Raw genomic sequence first — 21,029 nt, forward strand, 5'->3', positions numbered from 1 at the left:
GACTATATACATATATGCCATGAACACAAAATGAAGATGAATTGAGGATGCGAATCCATCACCCCTATGGAGCGCCAAATTAACATAAACTCAAACAATTGAAGAGATCTTCAATTATTTGAAGGTATCATCAATTCATTTGATGCGCGCAATAATTTAATTAAATCTCTCTTTAAATAAAATGATATCTTCAATTCTGCATTAATTGAATTGATGATAGCATTAATTCTTCAGCTGAATTGATGCGCGCTTTAATTGAATTAATGATCTCTTCAAATGAAATAATGATTGATGCGCGCTACAATTCAATCGAAGAGAGCAATAATTGATATAATGCGCGCATTAAATCAATTGACGAGAGCAGTAATTGAATTGATACGCGCATTAATTCATTTGATGAGAGCAATAATATATATATTGCGCGCATTAAATCAATTATTGCTCTCTTCAATTGAATTAATGATATCTTTAATTCATTTGACGAGAGCAATAATTCTTTTAAAGAGAGCAACAATGTAATTAAAGATATCTTCAATTCAACATATCCATAATTGAATTAATGATCTCTTTAATTGAATTGTTGTTCTCTTTAAAAGAAATAATTAAAGATATCTTCCATTGAATTAAAGAGATCATCAATTTATTTATACCGAACTCTAAATTAATTATTGCGAGGAATATTTCTACGAAATTGATGCCCTCATCAATTGAATTGAAGAGAACAATAATTGAATTAATGTGCGCATTAAATCAATTATTGCTCTCGTTAATTCAATTGATGCGCGCATTAATTCAATTAAAGAGAACAATAATTGAATTGATGATATCTTCAAATAATTGAAGATATATTCAATTATTTGAGTTTATGTTAATTTGGCACCCCATACACTCCGAGTTTAAAATGATATAAACCCCCCTCCCCCAATTCTATTTGCATGCTTTGAACAATTTTACATGCAGCATGAAAACAAAAGATAAACTTGATTAAAATGCTACTAGCCTAGATCTAGGGGTTGATATGCAGATATAAAGTGTTCAATAATATTTTCTTTTATTTTTGGTGATTATTTTAAACTTATTTTACTTTTGTTCAACATGATCACCGTGTACAATGTCACATGCGGGGACCGCGATTGGTGTAGCGCGGGGTCTGTGAATTGTACAATGTCACATGCGGGGATCGTGATTGGTGTAGCGCGGGGTCTGTGAATTGTACAATGTCACATGCGGGGATCGTGATTGGTGTAGCGCGGGGTCTGTGAATTGTACAATGTCGCATGCAGGGTCTGTGAATTTCAGGAGAAGAAAGTAGATCGACAAATATTCAAAGACTGTATGACTGTTTGTCTAGACAGTCAAAAGTATAGCACGGAACACGCTAGTTATTGACGAGCAACATGTAGCACTAGCATTTGGGGAGTCTAGAACTCTTTCGAAATGCTCACAACACGAACGACAATGTAGAAGTATGTGCGTCAGGTATACTTTTCGGTGTGGCCGATGAGTATGGAGCGCCAAATTAACATAAACTCAAATAATTGAAGATATCTCAAATTATTTGATTGATTGATTGTATGTTGTTTAACGTCCCACTCGGGAATAATTCACTCATATGGAGACGTCACAACTGCCGGTGAAGGGCTGCAAAATTTAGGCCTATGCTCGGGACTTATGGCCTTTGAGCAGGGAGGGATCTTTATCGTGCCACACCTGGTGTGACACGGACCTCGGTTTTTGCGGTCTCATCCGAAGGACCGCCCCATTTAGTCGCCTCTTACGACAAGCAAGGGGTATTGAGGACCTATTCTAACCCGGATCCCCACGGGCCAGATATCACCAATTCATTTGATGCGCGCAACAATTTAATTAAAGATCTCATCAAATAATTAATGATATCGTATCTTCAATTCTGAATTATTGCGCGCATTAATTGAATTGATGATAGCATTAATTCTTCAGCTAAATTGAAGCGTGCTTTAATTGAATTAATGATCTCTTCAAATGAATTAATGATATCAACAATTTAATTTATGCGCGCTACAATTCAATTGAAGAGAGCAATAATTGATATAATGCGCGCATTAAATCAATTGATGAGAACAATAAATGATTTAATGCGCGCATTAATTCAATTATTGCTCTCTTCAATTGTTTTAAACTATATTTATTAATCAAATGAAGCATTACATGAAACATACAAACAGATGCAAAATGAACAGGATTCGGAAACAAGTGCTAGCACTTATATGAATCTGTCTCCTATTTTACATTAATAAATCAGAATCGTGTTATGGTTATGGCATAAACATATATATGCGATTCGTCATTTACATGTACATACAAAATAATGATAAAACAATGGTGATGACAATGTGTGATGAGGTTGTGTGAATATTTCAACATCATTTAGAACATATACAAAAGGCAAATACTAGAGTGCAAGTGAAAGTATTACTGATATATCAGGTTTTATAGGGTACAGCAAATCTTTTACTTTGAATAATAAATTAATGTACTGATTGAAATATAGTTATGTTTTCAGATACTGATAAGTGTGAATTTCCAAAGAGCAGAGTATTTGTGTTAATGTTACACAATTGGGATAGATTTAAAAGATACCTGACCCTGAGTTGATGGTACAATGGGCATTCTAAGAGATAATGTTTGCTGTCTTTTACTTCACCACATAAGCATAAAGGACTGTCGACAATATTTTCTGTGAATAAATGATACTTTAATGAACTGGAATTCATTCATAGACGTGCATGTAAAACCTGAGATTGTCGTGAACCTATGAGAAAGTATGGCGGAGGGGATTTATTATGTATGTTCAAATGCCTGTTGAGATTTGATATTGAGGGGTTGTTTTTCACATCGTCAGGAAGACTATTCCACAGAGAGATACTACTGGGCAGAAATGAATTTTTGTATTGCGTGGTTTTACATTTGGTTTGTAAAATATTGTCAGCTTGTCTTGTGTTATGCGAGTGGGATTCATATATATTTTGGGAGGAACAAGATTACACAAGTACTCGGGAACTAGGCCGTGGACCATTTTATGAAATTGGATAATTTTATGTTTTTTCCCTCTGCTTTCAAGCGGTTCCCAACCCAATTCTTTATAAGGATTAAGTATATTTGTAAGTTTTGTACCCCAGTTATGATTCTGGCTGCTTCTTGATTAAGATGTTCGATTTTATGACCAAGTTCAGTAGAAATATTATCCCATATTACGTCAACATTTCAAGAATAGGTCTGATAAAAGAAAAATAAAACTTCTCTCTTTAATTGAATTAATGATATATTTAATTCATCTGAAGAGAGCAATAATTCTTTTAGAGAGAGCAACTATATAATTAACGATATCTTAAATTCAACATATCCACAATTGAATTAATTATCTCTTTAATTGAATGCGCGCTTTAATTCCTTATATAAAAGCATTGTAAACAATTAAAGAGAGATCATCAAATTATTTTTACCGAGCTCTAAATTAATTATTGCGAGCAATATTTCTACGAAATTGATGCTCTCATCAATTGAATTGAAGAGAGCAATAATTGAATTAATGCGCACATCAAATCTATTATTGCTCTCATTAATTCATTTGATGCTCTCATCAATTGAATAGAAGAGAGCAATAATTGAATTAATGCGCACATCAAATCTATTATTGCTCTCATTAATTCAATTGATGCTCTCATCAATTGAATAGAAGAGAGCAATAATTGAATTAATGCGCACATCAAATCTATTATTGCTCTCATTAATTCAATTGATGCTCTCATCAATTGAATAGAAGAGAGCAATAATTGAATTAATGCGCGCACTAAGGAGGTATATGCTGCACCAGGGAAATTCGATATGGCCGATGAAAAGTGGGGATTATGTTTTGAAATTGAAAATTTTCAAATGTACTTTATTTAGTTAAAAAATACAGTTTTAGTTGAAAGCAATCTGAGAAAAATTTAAAACCCCTGCTAGACTTAAACACCCGATCTACAGTTCAGCAGTTGACGTGCTAACCTACTGAGCTACTCTACTAGGCGAGAATTTTTTAAATGAATAGACAAAGATTGCTGATATTTATATTTTACACCATGTTTTAGAAGGAAGTCAGCCATTATGACGATGTAAAGCACCTCCTTAAATCAATTATTGCTCTCATGAATTCAACTGATGCGCGCATTAATTCAATTGATGAGAGCAATAATTGAATTGAAGCGCGCATTAATTCATTTGATGAGAGCAACAATACCTTCAATTATTTGAGTTTATGTTAATTTGGTGCTCCATAGATGAGAAATCTTCCTCCCTATCGCATAAAGTCCAATTTTTTTTTTATCCCGTGGGGATCCAGGTCCTCAGTACCCCTTGCTTGTAGTAAGAGGCGACTAAATGGGGCGATTCTTCGGATGAGACCGCAAAAACCGAAGCCCCGTGTCATATATGTGTGCAGCAGGTGTGGCACGATAAAGAACCCTATATCTGCTCAAAGGCCGTAAGCAAAGGCCTAAATTTTGCAGCCCTTCACCGGCACTTTCCATATGAGTGAAAAATTCTCGAGAGGGACGTTAAACAACATACAATCAATCAATCCAAGTTTTTTCGACCATAAACATTTACTTTGAATGGAAACTACATGTAGAAAAAATAGTTTTAGTAGAAAGTAATCTGGAAAAAAAAAAAAACAACAAAAAACACCCACACCCCGAAAAAAATAAAACCCCTTCTGGACTCGAACCCGCGATCTACAGTTCAGCAGCCGACGGCCTTTAAAACACTAAATGTATCTAAATTTAATAGACAGTCAACGTGCTAACCTACTGAGTTACTCAGCTTTGCAATTAAATCTGAAAGGACTATAGACTAATATTGCTTAAATTTGTATTTTCTCCCAGGTGTATAAAGGAAATCAGCCATTTTGACGATGTAGAGTATCTCCTTAATTAAACACAATCAGTCTTTCAACACTTTGAAAGACACCACGGTCCCCGCATATGGCATTGTACACGGTGAAGCCTCCGAAGCTTTTGGACGGAAAAGACCGAATCATTCACCGAGCTTTACACGCCCTCTGGTGAGAGAATGGATTCATATCCGCTGTAAATATGTCAGCCTCAGGTGGCGCAAATTTTAAAGAGGTAAGATTTTTAGGAGATATGGGGGGGGGGGGGGGGGGGGGGGGGGGGGGGGGGGGCGTAACTTGCCTCTGAATGATGTGTCCACGAAGTAAAGTTGGGTTCTGAGGAGTGGTTAAGTTCATAGTGAGTACATGACAAAGGCCCCCAAAGTTCGGCGATTCTATCAAAGTGGAAGAACATCAAATGTACTAAATAACACAACCCCAAAGGCCAAACTCATTAACAAAAACATTTCTCATTCGGATTTGTTACATACTGACCATTTGGGTGTTCATCCCAGACTATATTTGCCCTATTCATATTGACTATGAACGGATTATGAACTAGCTTAAAGCACGGGACTGAGAGAGCGTATGATGTTTTGAAAAAAATACAACAAGTGTTACAAAGATTTCGCAAGTCACACCTCGGATTAAGATTGTGAACTTACTTGGATTATTATCCCAATATTGCGGTCTCCTACCTCCAAAATACAGTGCACCGTGCATTTTTGATGAAAGGCAGGGTGAGAAGTGTGACGTCATGTCTATGTGTTGTAGGGCTGTCATGATTCCAAAAATGTTCGGGTCGGGTCGGTTCTAATTTTTTTACTTGGGGTTTGGGTATTTCGGCTCGGGTCTATATAACTATTTAAAAAATCTAATATGAAGTTAAAATCAAAAACCTTTATTGTAGTTTGTCACAATAATTACTCGGGGATGTGGACTGAGGTTTAGACTCGACATCCATGGTACTAGAAACAGCATTAATTGACATTCTGCTAGTTTCCATCCATGCTTTCAATGTTTTGTCAATGACGATGTTGCTTCTGTTGCGTATTTTCAATGTGTCTGACATATCTTACATATACTGTCATTATTCACAGTTTTGTCCACAATGCCATCACTTAACAATTGATCAAAATACAGCCACCTTTGAGGATTTTGACTACATATAATGATTCTATTTTAAAAACCAAACCCGAACCGAAATACGTAAAAATGGAACCGAACCCGACCCTAACAACACAGCCCGCGGTTTTCGGTTATGTCGGATACCCGTTGCAGCCCTAATGTGTTGACGTACATCACAATACAACTGTGACAGAGGCTAGGAGTTTTTTATGCAACAAAATAGAAGCAATGTAAACAAACGGTGATTTAGTAAATGAATATAAATATAAGAAATGAACAGCACTTTAGAGCTGTTCATGGTCAATATGAACGGATTTGGATTTGAGGCAAATTCTCTGTGAATCGTTAGCTTGATTCACAGAATTTGCCTCAAATCCAAATCCGTTCATACTGACCAAGAACAGCTCAAAAGTGCTGTTCATTTCTTAAATAAACTGTTTTGTATCTGTCTTTACCATGGCATGATTTGACTTAACATCATTTATCATAATTATGATGTAATGTTACACCATTCATGATTACAGAGTTCGAAATGAACTTTTTCAAGCACTAGTACGTACAAACTAGTGACTACTGATGTTTACTAGTCCGCAAAGCATTTCACTAGTCCGTCCAGTTTGTCATATTAAATTATCTTCATTTTATTCAATAGTATTTAATCCAACCAAACACACCACAGTTGCAAACAGTTCAGTTTCTGACATCTACAGAAGAAAAAGACTACCAAACTTTATTTTGCATTCAAGATCTTCAGAAGCATACAGTAACCTCAGAGTTAATCACGTAACCCCTTTTTATAAATGTCCAGATCAGCATGTCGATGTCAACCAAACACTTAAGACCGGGTAACATTAAGTTAGCACCCACCCAATGCATTGTGACATCAAATGTTTTTACTGTAACAGATGAACATCACAAATGCTGTATATTTCATTTCTTGCCACTTAATGTTCGCCGGTCTTAACCATGGAGGTAATCGACTATAAGTTCAAACATCTAGTAAGAGATTCGGACAAATTTGGTAATATCTTAACCAATTCAAGATTGATTTTCGGATTTTCACTAGTCCGTATGGACTAGTGCTATAGAGAGTTTACTAGTCCAACATATTTTTTACTAGTCTTGGACTTACAGCCATGAGGTAATTTCGAACTCTGCGGCATTTATTATGATGTTATGCTGTGTACTCTATGATGTTTTAGAGATGAAATCATATACCAAATGTTAAAAATCAGGCACAGGATATGGAGTTAATTCATGGTAGAATACAATGTGCATTTAATCAATGAGATCTTTTCATTTCCGTCTGAAGCGGGATATAGTATTGTACTCTGTGATATTATAATATCTTTTATTAGCCGAGTTGCGGGCGGTCGTGCGTCAACAATTGGTTTCCGGATGATAACTCGAAAGGTTTACAATCTAATCAAATGAAACTTTGAGATATTGTTGGGTACCAGGTAAGGAAGACCCCTAATAATTTTGGAGAAAACTGGTCAAAGGTCAAGGTCACAGTGACCAAAAATAGAATGAAAATTTCAGAAAAATTTGGTTTCCGGATGATAACTCAGAAAATTTAAATCTGAATCAAATGATACTTAAAGATATTGTTATGTACAAGGTAAGAAAGACCCCTATTGATTTTGGAGAAAATAGGTCAAAGGTCAAGGTCACAGTGACCGAAAATAGAATAAAAATTTCAGAAAAATTTGGTTTCCGGATAACTCAGAAAGTTTAAATCTGAATCAAATAATACTTAACAATATTGTTATGTACCAGGTAAGGAAGACCCCTATTGATTTTGGAGAAAATAGGTCAAAGGTCAAGGTCACAGTGACCGAAAATAGATTTAAAATTCCAAAAATTTTGGTTTCAGGAGGATAACTAAATTTTTTTTAAATTTGAATCAAATGAAACTTGGATATATTGTTGGATACCAGCAAAGCAAGGCCCCTATTGATTTTGAAGAACAAAGGCAAAGGTCACAGTGACCGAAAATAGATTGAAAACTTCAGACAAATATGGTTTCTGGACAGTAACTCGAAAAGTTTAAAACTGAATCAAATGAAACTTGGTTATATTGTTGGATAGCAGGTTAGGAAGACCCCCTATTGATTTTGGAGATAAAGGTCAAGGTCACAGTCCTGAAAAAAGATTGAAAATTTTAGAAATATTTGGATCTGCATGATAACTCTAAAAGTTTAAATCTGAATCAATTGAAATTTGGAGGTATTGTTGGGTGGGTAAGGTATCAGGTAAGGAAGACCAATTTAGATTTTGGAGAAAATAGATAAAAGGTCAAACTAGATTGTTGATACTAGGTAGGGAAAACTATTGATTTTCGGGAAATCAGCCGAAATATCAACCGAGAATAAAAGAAAAAGAAATTGTGTTCTAGTATGTTACTTTGGAATTTGGATGACATAATGGATTAACTCCAGTCTATTACTTCTGTGAAGGATCATTCCTGACTTTACAATGTATCCCATGCAACTCGGCTCATGCACCCCTGGGTGCATAAATTGATTTTTTTGTCTAGCATAATTTGAACAGTATATTTATAATATATTCATTTTATTTTCAGAGAACTGTTCAAAATATTTTGCTGCATTTCTTCAGAGAGGAAAACACCAAAGGTAACAGGCAACATGTTTGGATGATTCTGAAAACATTTGCTTTTATTACGCTGTCACTGATCTTGAAAATCGATATGCCATTTGAAAGTAAAATTTCAAAATTATATATCAAATTAATCAAGTTGAGTTAGAATTTCTTGCTGCATCGACACTAAAAAACAATAAAAGTTACATTTTTACAAACTATGCACAAAATGATGTAAAGGCATTACTAGTCTAGTTGTCAGTTTAGTGTAATAGTTTATAACTTGGCTTGTGGATGTCGCCTGGACGCCCATCAATAGCCAATTTTTAAAAAGCCGAGATTTGTGACGCAACTCTGCTAACAAACTTGGCACAAATCAATCTTGAGTAAAGGGGATTCAAGTTTGTTAAAACGAAGGGCTATGCTTATTCTAAAGGAATAAATAGAAAATGCAAAAAATAGAAAAATAGGGTGGGATTCTTTAAAAATCTTCTCAAGAACCACTAGGCCAGAAAAACTGAAACTTATATGAAAGCTTCCTGACAATGTAGATTCCAGTTTTTTCAAATCATGACCCCTTGGGTTGAGCAACAATAGGGCTTAGGGGGAGGGTCAAAGTTGTAAATGAGGGGTATATAGGTTAAATCTTTAAATAATGAGGGTCTTGATTACTCATATTAATATGCATGCAAACATCCCCCAGATAGTGCAGATTCAAATTGTTGTCCCTGGGGATAGGGTGAGGCCACAATAGGGGATCAAAGTTATACATTAGAATACACCTATATATTGGAAAAATCTTCTCAATAACAGCAGGGCCATGATATGACATATTAACATGCAAGCATTCCCAGGTATTATTTATTAAAGTTTGTTCAAATCTCGACCCCTGGGGGTAAGGGGGTCACATTAAGGGATCAAAGTTTTATATGGGAATATACCAGGAATCCTCTTTTAAAAATCTTCTCAAGAACAGCAGGTCAATGATTAGTCATATTGATATGCAAGCATCATCAGGTAGTGTAAATTTAAATTGTTCAATTCAAGGGCCCCAGAAGTAGGGTGGGGCCATAATAGGAGATCAAAGTCTGATATTGGAATATATGGCAAATTAAAACAATTTTTTTTCAAGATTAGCAGGACCACACTAAATCATATCAAAATGAAAATATTCCCAAGTTGTGTTTATTCATTTTATTTGCCCCCATGACTAGAGTCAGGGGAGCATATTGTTTTTGTCTTGTCTGTCTGAAACTTAACCTTGTTCATAACTTTTGAATGGTGAGTGATAGTGCTCTCATATTTCATAATTTTATTTCTTGTGAACAGTAGTATATAGATTCCTTATGGCAAGAAATTTTATTTGATGTCATGATGATTGACCATGTGACGTTGGCCTTAATGTTTGACCCATATTTAAAAAAAACCTTTTATTGAAACTTTAACCTTGTTCATAACTTTTGAATGGAGTGTCATGGTACATCTTTCATATTTCATGTGTGCAGTCCTTGTGACAAGACCTTTCTTTTGGTACCAAGATTTTTTACCTTGTAACTTTGACCTTGGATTTTGACCTACTTTTAAGAAAAGTTAATCTATACTATATCCTGTGAACTGTTTAAGATACGGAATTCATATTTTGTATATAGATTCCTTATGGCAAGACCTTACATTTCATACCATAATTATTATATGTCCATATGAGTGAAAAATTCTCGAGAGAGACGTTAAACAAGATACAATCATAATTATATATCTTGTGACAACGTATCATGGTTATATTGTGACACTATGGGGCTAGGTTGGGGCAAAAATATGGGGTCAACATTTTTCATGGGAATAGAGTTTACAAAAAATCTTTTAAAAATCATAATAGCTGAACATGAGTTGAACAACAGGGCCAGGGTGACTCATGTGAGTGATGTGGCCCATGGGTCTCTTGTTGTTTTGTCCTGATAGAAGTATACATTTATAGTTCTTGCTACCATTATTAGTATCAAAAGCTTAAACAACCCCAAGTCTATATTATTTGTAATCTTTAAACAATACACCAAAACAGTTGTCTGCATGAAGTGAGCATGTTATATCTCCAATCCATTCTCATTAAGGGTGTAGTCTAACATGCTGATCACTGCATTTGGGCCATTTGTTAGTGTGTCATCCGCTCCTTTAAAATAAAAATGGATATTAAAATTACTATACTTGTAAACAGTATATCATTCCTATTTGTACCTTTATTATCGAATTTAAAAATAATATGTATTGTTTGATCTTCATATATAATGTAGTTCAGCTATTTTGACACACTGTCGACTCTTACACCAATACTTGGGACTCAGCAAAGCTGCGCAAAGTACGTAGGGCCCGTCTGGCGAGGATGATGTTGTTGGAAATGTTGAGTAAAATTGAATGTGTAGTGCAATTTTTGTAGTCCCACTCCTTCCCATCTCGCCATCTCTTGTGTTGCTCCTACAATGCAACCTTTCCATTGCCTCTTCTGCGTCTTTGAAAACTTTCAATAGCTGCTTCCTTCTCTTCTTCAGTCACAACATCATTGATTTGTTTGCATGACTCACATCTCTGGGTGTGCTGATCTTTTTGTGTGGAACATGCATCCTCGAAAAATGATATCCTCAGGGATGTTCTATTGAATATATCATAAGGACCTTTTGTTATGGGTGCTTCCTGAAAGATTGACTGAATATGAGAGTATTAAAAGGGGGGATTTATAGACAACTGTGTTTCATAAAAATTTTTTACAGACTCTTGTATATACAAAACTTTCATCTCCATGTTTAGATAAATTTATAATGTTTCAAAAATTTTCTTTCAGTAAATGCTGAAGCACTGAGTCTGATTACAGAACTTCTGAAAATTTTTGTATCTGGTGAGTTTCATTGTAGACATTCATAAATCATTAAACCATGTCACAGAACACAATACAGTAAAATAGTTACAGTGAACATACTTATAATGAATTCCTGCTTACAACAAAGTGATTTTTTTCTGCTGTAGTTTCATAACATTATTAACTTGTTAGATATAACAAATTACATTTATAACAAATGAAAATTGTTTGTCCTTATCACTTCATTATAAGTGTATTTTACTGTACCTTGTCACATCTCACCAAACCATGTTATACCACAATAAACACTCTCATGCCACACCATCCTGTGGTAATCCAGGTTAGAATAGGTCCTCGGTATCCCTTGTTTTGTCGTAAGAGTCGACTAAATGGGGCAATCATTCTGATGAGACTCCAAAAACCAAGGCCCCAATAATTATGTCACAACAGTTGTGGCGTGATAAAGATCTCTCCGTGCTCAAAGACAGTAAGCACCAAGCATAGGCATGAATTTTGCAGCCCTTCACCGGCAATGGTGATGTTTGCATATGAGTCAAAAATTCTTCAGCGAGACGTTAAACAATATACAACCAACCACATCAAACCATGCCACGCCACAATCAAACCATGGCACGCTACAATCAAACCATGCCACGCTACAATCAAACTATGCCACGCTACAATCAAACCAACAATCAAACCATGCCACACTACAATCAAACCATGCCACGCTACAATCAAACCATGCCACGCTACAATCAAACCATGCCACTCTACAATCAAACCATGCCACATTACAATCAAACCAAGCCACACTATAATCAAACCACGCCATGCTACAACCAAACCATGCCACGCTACAATCAAACCATGCCATGCTACAATCAAACCATGCCACATTACAATCAAACCATGCCACACTATAATCAAACCATGCCACGCTACAACCAAACCATATGCCACACTACAATCAAACTAAGCCACACTATAATCAAACCATGCCATGCTACAATCAAACCATGCCACATTACAATCAAACTAAGCCACACTATAATCAAACCACGCCATGCTACAACCAAACCATGCCACGCTACAATCAAACCATGCCATGCTACAATCAAACCATGCCACATTACAATCAAACCATGCCACACTATAATCAAACCATGCCACGCTACAACCAAACCATGCCACGCTACAATCCAACCATGCCACGCTACAATCAAACCAACAATCAAACCGTGCCATGCTACAATCAAGCCATGCTACAATCAAACAAACAATCAAACCATGCCACACTGCAATCCAACCATATGCCACACTACAATCCAACCATATGCCACACTACAATCAAACCATGCCATGCTACAATCAAACCAACAATCAAACCGTGCCATGCTACAATCAAGCCATGCTACAATCAAACCATGCCATGCTACAATCAAACCATGCCATGCTACAATCAAACCATGCCACGCTAAAATCAAACCATATGCCACACTACAATCAAACCAAGCCACACTATAATCAAACCATGCCATGCTACAACCAAACCATGCCACGCTACAATCAAATCATGCCACATTACAATCAAACCATGCCACGCTACAATCAAACCAACAATCAAACCATGCCACGCTACAATCAAACAAACAATCAAACCATGCCACACTGCAATCAAACCATGCCACGCTACAATCAAACCATGCCACATTACAATCAAACCATGCCAAGTTACAATCCAACCATATGCCACACTACAATCAAACCATGCCACGCTACAATCAAACCATGCCATGCTACAATCAAACCATGCCACGCTACAATCAAACCATATGCCACACTACAATCAAACCAAGCCACACTATAATCAAACCATGCCATGCTACAACCAAACCATGCCACGCTACAATCAAACCATGCCATGCTACAATAAAACCATGCCACGCTACAATCAAATCATGCCACATTACAATCAAACCATGCCACGCTACAATCAAACCAACAATCAAACCCTGCCATGCTACAATCAAGACATGCTACAATCAAACAAACAATCAAACCATGCCACACTGCAATCAAACCATGCCACACTACAATCAAACCATGCCACATTACAATCAAACCATGCCACGCTACAATCAAACCATGCCACATTACAATCAAACCATGCCAAGTTACAATCAAACCAAGCCACATTACAATCAAACCATGCCACGCTACAATCAAACCATGCCACGCTGCAATCAAACCATGCCACGCTACAATCAAACCATGCCACGCTACAATCAAACCATGCCACACTACAATCAAACCATGCCACATTACAATCAAACCATATGCCACACTACAATCAAACCAAGCCACACTATAATCAAACCATGCCATGCTACAACCAAACCATGCCACGCTACAATCAAATCATGCCACATTACAATCAAACCATGCCACGCTACAATCAAACCAATAATCAAACCATGCCACACTACAATCAAACAAACAATCAAACCATGCCACACTGCAATCAAACCATGCCATGCTACAATCCAACCATATGCCACACTACAATCAAACCATGCCACGCTACAATCAAACCATGCCATGCTACAATCAAACCAACAATCAAACCGTGCCATGCTACAATCAAGCCACACTATAATCAAACCATGCCATGCTACAACCAAACCATGCCACGCTACAATCAAACCATGCCATGCTACAATCAAACCATGCCACGCTACAATCAAATCATGCCACATTACAATCAAACCAAGCCACGCTACAATCAAACCAACAATCAAACCGTGCCATGCTACAATCAAGCCATGCTACAATCAAACAAACAATCAAACCATGCCACACTGCAATCAAACCATGCCACGCTACAATCCAACCATGTGCCACACTACAATCAAACCATGCCACGCTACAATCAAACCATGCCACGCTACAATCAAACCATGCCAAGTTACAATCAAACCAAGCCACATTACAATCAAACCATGCCACGTTACAATCAAACCATGCTACACTACAATCAAACCAACAATCAAACCATGCCACATTACAATCAAACCATGCCATGTTACAATCAAACCATGCCACGTTACAATCAAACCATGCCATGCTTCAATCAAACCATGCCAAGTTACAATCAAACCATGCCAAGTTACAATCAAACCAAGCCACATTACAATCAAACCATGCCACGCTACAATCAAACCATGCCACGTTACAATCAAACCATGCCACATTACAATCAAACCATGCCACATTACAATCAAACCATGCCACGCTACAATCAAACCATGCCACATTACAATCAAACCATGCCAAGTTACAATCAAACCATGCCACATTACAATCAAACCATGCCACGCTACAATCAAACCATGCCACGCTACAATCAAACCATGCTACACTACAATCAAACCATGCCACGCTACAATCAAACCATGCCACGCTACAATCAAACCATGCCATATTACAATCAAACCATGCCACGCTACAATCAAACCATGCCACACTACAATCAAACCATGCCACATTACAATCAAACCATGCCACACTATAATCAAACCATATGCCACGCTACAACCAAACCATATGCCACACTACAATCAAACTATGCCACACTACAATCAAACCATGCCATGCTACAACCAAACCATGCCACGCTACAATCAAACCATGCCATGCTACAATCAAACCATGCCACGCTACAATCAAACCATGCCACATTACAATCAAACCATGCCACGCTACAATCAAACCGTGCCATGCTACAATCAAGCCATGCTACAATCAAACAAACAATCAAACCATGCCACACTGCAATCAAACCATGCCACGCTACAATCCAACCATGTGCCACACTACAATCAAACCATGCCACGCTACAATCAAACCATGCTACGCTACAATCAAACCATGCCACACTACAATCAAACCATGCCACACTACAATCAAACCATGCCATGCTACAATCAAACCAAGCCACGCTACAATCAAACCATGCCACGCTACAATCAAACCATGCCATGCTACAATCAAACCATGCCAAGTTACAATCAAACCAAGCCACGCTACAATCAAACCATGCCATGCTACAATCAAACCATGCTACACTACAATCAAACCAACAATCAAACCATGCCACGCTACAATCAAACCATGCCACATTACAATCAAACCATGCCACGCTATAATCAAACCATGCCACGCTACAATCAAACCATGCCATGCTACAATCAAACCACGCCAAGTTACAATCAAACCAAGCCACATTACAATCAAACCATGCCACGCTACAATCAAACCGTGCCATGCTACAATCAAGCCATGCTACAATCAAACAAACAATCAAACCATGCCACACTGCAATCAAACCATGCCACGCTACAATCCAACCATGTGCCACACTACAATCAAACCATGCCACGCTACAATCAAACCATGCTACGCTACAATCAAACCATGCCACACTACAATCAAACCATGCCACACTACAATCAAACCATGCCATGCTACAATCAAACCAAGCCACGCTACAATCAAACCATGCCACGCTACAATCAAACCATGCCATGCTACAATCAAACCATGCCAAGTTACAATCAAACCAAGCCACGCTACAATCAAACCATGCCATGCTACAATCAAACCATGCTACACTACAATCAAACCAACAATCAAACCATGCCACGCTACAATCAAACCATGCCACATTACAATCAAACCATGCCACGCTATAATCAAACCATGCCACGCTACAATCAAACCATGCCATGCTACAATCAAACCACGCCAAGTTACAATCAAACCAAGCCACATTACAATCAAACCATGCCACGCTACAATCAAACCATGCCACGCTACAATCAAACCATGCCACATTACAATCAAACCATGTCATGCTACAATCAAACCATATGCCACACTACAATCAAACCAAGCCACATTACAATCAAACCATGCCACACTACAATCAAACCATGCCAAGTTACAATCAAACCAAGCCACATTACAATCAAACCATGCCACACTACAATCAAACCATGCCACGCTACAATCAAACCATGCCACACTACAATCAAACCATGCCACGCTACAATCAAACCATGCCACATTACAATCAAACCATGCCACGCTACAATCAAACCATTCCACGCTACAATCAAACCATGCCACACTACAATCAAACCATGCCACATTACAATCAAACCATGCCACGCTACAATCAAACCATGCCACGCTACAATCAAACCATGCCACGCTACAATCAAACCATGCCACACTACAATCAAACCATGCCACACTACAATCAAACCATGCCACATTACAATCAAACCATGCCACGCTACAATCAAACCATGCCACACTACAATCAAACCAAGCCACATTACAATCAAACCATGCCACGCTGCAATCAAACCATGCCACAACCCACCACAAAACACCATACCCCACTTCACCCCACATTTCACATACTACCACACCATGCTGAGCCACTCCACAATTTGTTTTCTGTGATTTATTAATTTATAGCCACAGCTACCTTGGAGTATGTGTATATACTACTGTTAAACATGCTTAAGCATAGTGCTGGGGACGAATGATTTTGATTTGTTATAAATGTAATTTGTTTTTTCAATAAGTTCATATTATGCTTTAAAAGTACAAGGAAGAAAAATCACTTTGCTGTAAGCAGAAATTCATTATAAGTATGTTCACTGTAACCATGTTTTACTGTATATAGAATTATTTTGCCCTTGATGATATTTTGTGTAACAGTAGTTTTTTTGTGATGGTTGTATATATACCGTATAACAGGTAATTTTTGGAATTTTGATTCCTTAAAGGTAGTAAATTGTATTCTGTGTTTTAGGTGCATTTGCATTATACCCATTTATACTTTTATATATACATGTATGTTTATATGTTGTTATTGAAATTTTTGCGGATTTTTTCCTTCCACAAAATTTGCCAAAAATGGACAACAGCAGAAAATACCCATTATACAGTATATATATATATTTCGATTGGTGTGGTTTACATATAATTACAGTAAATTGATCTGAAACGTCATATCACATCGAGTTAACAGGCACAAATCATCAGATCAAATAAGATACGAAGTGTCGTTTTGCATCTGTCAATGAGACGTGATCCGATTCTTCAGATTAAGTTACTGTAATAATGATAAATTTCTTATAAACCCCTTTATGTATTTTTATATACAGGTTCATTCATTCTTATTTTTTTTATTTTAGAAGCTGTTTTGAGAACTATCAGGGAAGGCAAGGTACATGCATATTCTTTTAATGGTAAAATTAAGAATTCTAACTCAAATAGAAATAATTTTATGTTTATTTGTGCTGTAGATATAAATACATGTTCATAGGTTCTGTACAATGCAATACCATCTTGTTAGGGGCGAGATCAAAAGTTCAATGTCTGACAAAAAACTAAATTCACATAGTTTTCACCAAGACTCCCTCCCCCTTAAAACTAAGTATGAATGTTGAAACTAATCGTAATAACTAGTAAAAACATACGAGTATAAATAACACTCTGTATACCTTTTCTATTGTTTATTCACAAATAAAAGTGTACATTAAAACTATTAGATGTTCATTAAAATGTAATATTATGTGGTTTTCAACAGTCATTTGTCTTTTTCCACAAAAGTGTAATCGATGTAACGGATGACAGAAACTTATAGGAGTTTTTACCCTCCCTCTCCCTAACTATTTGAATTTAGATTTTTATCTGAGATCAATCTTTTGATCTTGCCCCTTTAAAGGCATAACTGAGAATTTAAAATCAGCTCATTAGAACTGTATTTCATAAGAAAAGTATGAATTTTACTGTAAATTACAGTCATCTATTTGTACAAATTTAACAAACCTGTATTTGCAAGCACATATCTTGGTAGTACATAGACAAAATCTGACAAATGCATAGTTTAACCTAAAGCTAATTATTTATGGTTTAACCTAAAGCTAGTTGTTTATAGATTAATTTACAACTAGTTGTTCAATTAAAACTCATTATTTATTGTTTAACCTAAAACTTATTATGCCTCCGAAAAGAGGGACATATTGGTTTGTGCTTGTTGGTCAGTGGGTAGAAAAAGAACAAGAGGCACATGGGCCACATCGCTCACCTGAATCACCTTGGCCCATATCTGAAGACTTTCCATATATATTTGCATGTAAAACCTTGGTCCCTGTTATGGCCCAAACTACCCTTTGCAAACTTGAATCTACACTATGTCAGAAAGCTTTCATGTAAATGTCAACTTCTTTGGCCCAATGGTTCTTGAGAAGAAGATTTTTAAAGCTTTTTCCTATATTTGTATGTAAAACTTTGAACCCCCCCCCCCCCCCCACTTGTGGCCCCATCCTACCCCCCGGGGGCCATGATTTGAACAAACTTGAATCTGCACTATGTCAGAAAGTTTTCTTGTAAATATCAGCTTTTCTGACTCAGTGGTTATTGAGAAAAAGATTTTAACTATATATTTGTATGTAAAACTTTGATCCCCCTTGTGGCCCCATCCTACCCCCGGGGGCCATGATTTGAACAAACTTGAATCTGCACTATGTCAGAAAGTTTTCATGTAAAAATCAGCTTTTCTGGCTCAGTGGTTCTTGAGAAGAAGATTTTTAAAGATTTTTCCTATATATTTGTATGTAAAACTTTGATCCCCTATTGTGGCCCCATCCAACCCCCGGGGCCCATGATTTGAACAAACTTGAATCTGCATTATGTCAGGAAGCTTTCATGTAAATCTCAGCTTTTCTGGCTTAGTGGTTCTTGAGAAGAAGATTTTTAAAGTTTTCCCCTATATATTTGTATGTAAAACTTTGATCCCCCCTGTGGCCCCATCCTACCCCCGGGGCTCATGATTTGAACAAACTTGAATCTGCAATATGTCAGGAAACTTTCAGGTAAATTTCAGCTCTTCTAGCCCAGTGGTTCTTGAGAAGATTTTTAAATGACCCCACCCTATTTTTGCATTTTTGTGATTATCTCCCCTTTGAAAGGGACATGGCCCTTCATTTGAACAAACTTGAAAGCCCTTCACCCAAGGATGCTTTTGGCCATGTTTCGTTGAAATTGGCCCAGTGGTTCATGAGAAGAAGATGAAAATGTGAAAAGTTTACAGACAGACGGACAGACAGACAGACGGACGCCGGACAAAATGTGATCAGAAAAGCTCACTTGAGCCTTTGACTCAGGTGAGCTAAAAATGTTTGACAGACATCAAACTTGGTATACTGGTTCTCCTTAAGAATTAGATATTGATGTCACAAAATCAAGGGTAATTGAAACTGGACATAGCAAGATATTGTCTGCTCAACATCTTTAGAATACTCTGCTTGACAGACCAAACTTGATACACTAGTTTTACCAGAGGAGTAAATGACCCCAATTGATTTTGAAGTTAAAGGCCAACTTCTCTGGACATTGGAAGATATTGTCCAATCAATATCTTGAGAATCCTTGACAGATATGAAATGTTGGTTTTCCCCAAGAAGTAGATATCCCATATTGATTTTGAGGTCACATTAGGTTAAAGGTCAAGTCTCAAACTGGACATAGCAAGATACTCTCTGCTCAACATCTTCAGAATCCTTTGTTTGACGGGCATAAAACTTGGTACACTGATTCTTCTGAATGAGTTTATGATTCTAAGATTACAAGATCAAAGGTCAAACTGGACATAGAAAAAAATCTTGAGACCCCTGGCTTGTTTGACAGACCTAAAACTAGGTACACTTTTTCTTCCTAAGGTCAGGGGTCAAAATACTTTAAACAAGGGAAGATATATTACCTGCTCAATATCTTGAGAACCCTTTGCTTGACAGACATAGGTAGCCTCTAAAGAGCTTATGACCCCTATCAATTTGAGGTCACATGTCAAACTATTTTAGACATAAGAAAATATTGTCTGATCAATATCTTGTGCACTCTTTGCATGGCGGACATTAAACTTTGTATATACTTGTGCACTTTAAATAGTAGATTACCCTAGTGGGAAGAATGTCTTATGGTATTATGACTCCTCTGTACCGCCGTGATGGTCTAGAGGTAGAGCGTTAACCCCACATGCGGAAGGACGGGGTTCAAATCCCAGCCGTGACAGACCTAAATCATTAAAACAGGTATAGTGACAGTTCCATCGCCAAACGCTTGGCATCAGGTGTGAATGTCACACAGAGATGTCCTTGGAGAAGGGATATGTCCCTTGTCACAGTAGGTGTGGCACACTATAGAACCCTCACTGCTCAATGGCCATAAGTTCCGAACATAGGTCTAAATTTGAGGCCCTTCACTGGTTTTGGTGATGTCTCCTTATTAGTGAAAAATTCTAGAGAGGGACGTTAAACACAATACAATCAATCAATCATTTTAAATCTCACAAGGACATAAATCAATTCACTCTGGATGAAAAAAACCTGCTTATTATCTTTATAGAACCCTTCACCTGATGGAAATCAAACTTGGTATTGTGGTTGCCCCTGACTAGTAGAT

The 21,029-nt window shown here is 37.0% G+C and overlaps 1 protein-coding gene across 4 annotated transcripts in view; it reads left to right on the top strand.

Moving 5' to 3' along the window:
* The first annotated feature begins 5,039 nt into the window (after nt 1-5,039).
* Nucleotides 5,040-21,029, top strand: part of LOC125678247 (centromere protein X-like) — a 20,237-nt gene continuing 4,247 nt past the window's right edge. The window contains exons 1-4 of one of the 4 annotated variants that reach the window (XM_048916531.2): nt 5,040-5,144; nt 8,622-8,673; nt 11,472-11,525; nt 17,759-17,790. In XM_048916531.2, coding sequence (XP_048772488.2) covers nt 5,112-5,144; nt 8,622-8,673; nt 11,472-11,525; nt 17,759-17,790 — 171 coding nt within the window. In that variant the 5' untranslated portion in view covers nt 5,040-5,111. Of the gene's footprint in view, nt 5,145-5,475; nt 5,650-8,621; nt 8,674-11,471; nt 11,526-17,758; nt 17,813-21,029 lie in introns of those variants that run through there. The other 3 variants (XM_048916532.2, XM_048916530.2, XM_056154659.1) reach the window with 3 other exon arrangements.

Source organism: Ostrea edulis, chromosome 2 (assembly GCF_947568905.1).
Source record: "Ostrea edulis chromosome 2, xbOstEdul1.1, whole genome shotgun sequence".
Lineage (NCBI taxonomy): Eukaryota > Metazoa > Mollusca > Bivalvia > Ostreida > Ostreidae > Ostrea > Ostrea edulis.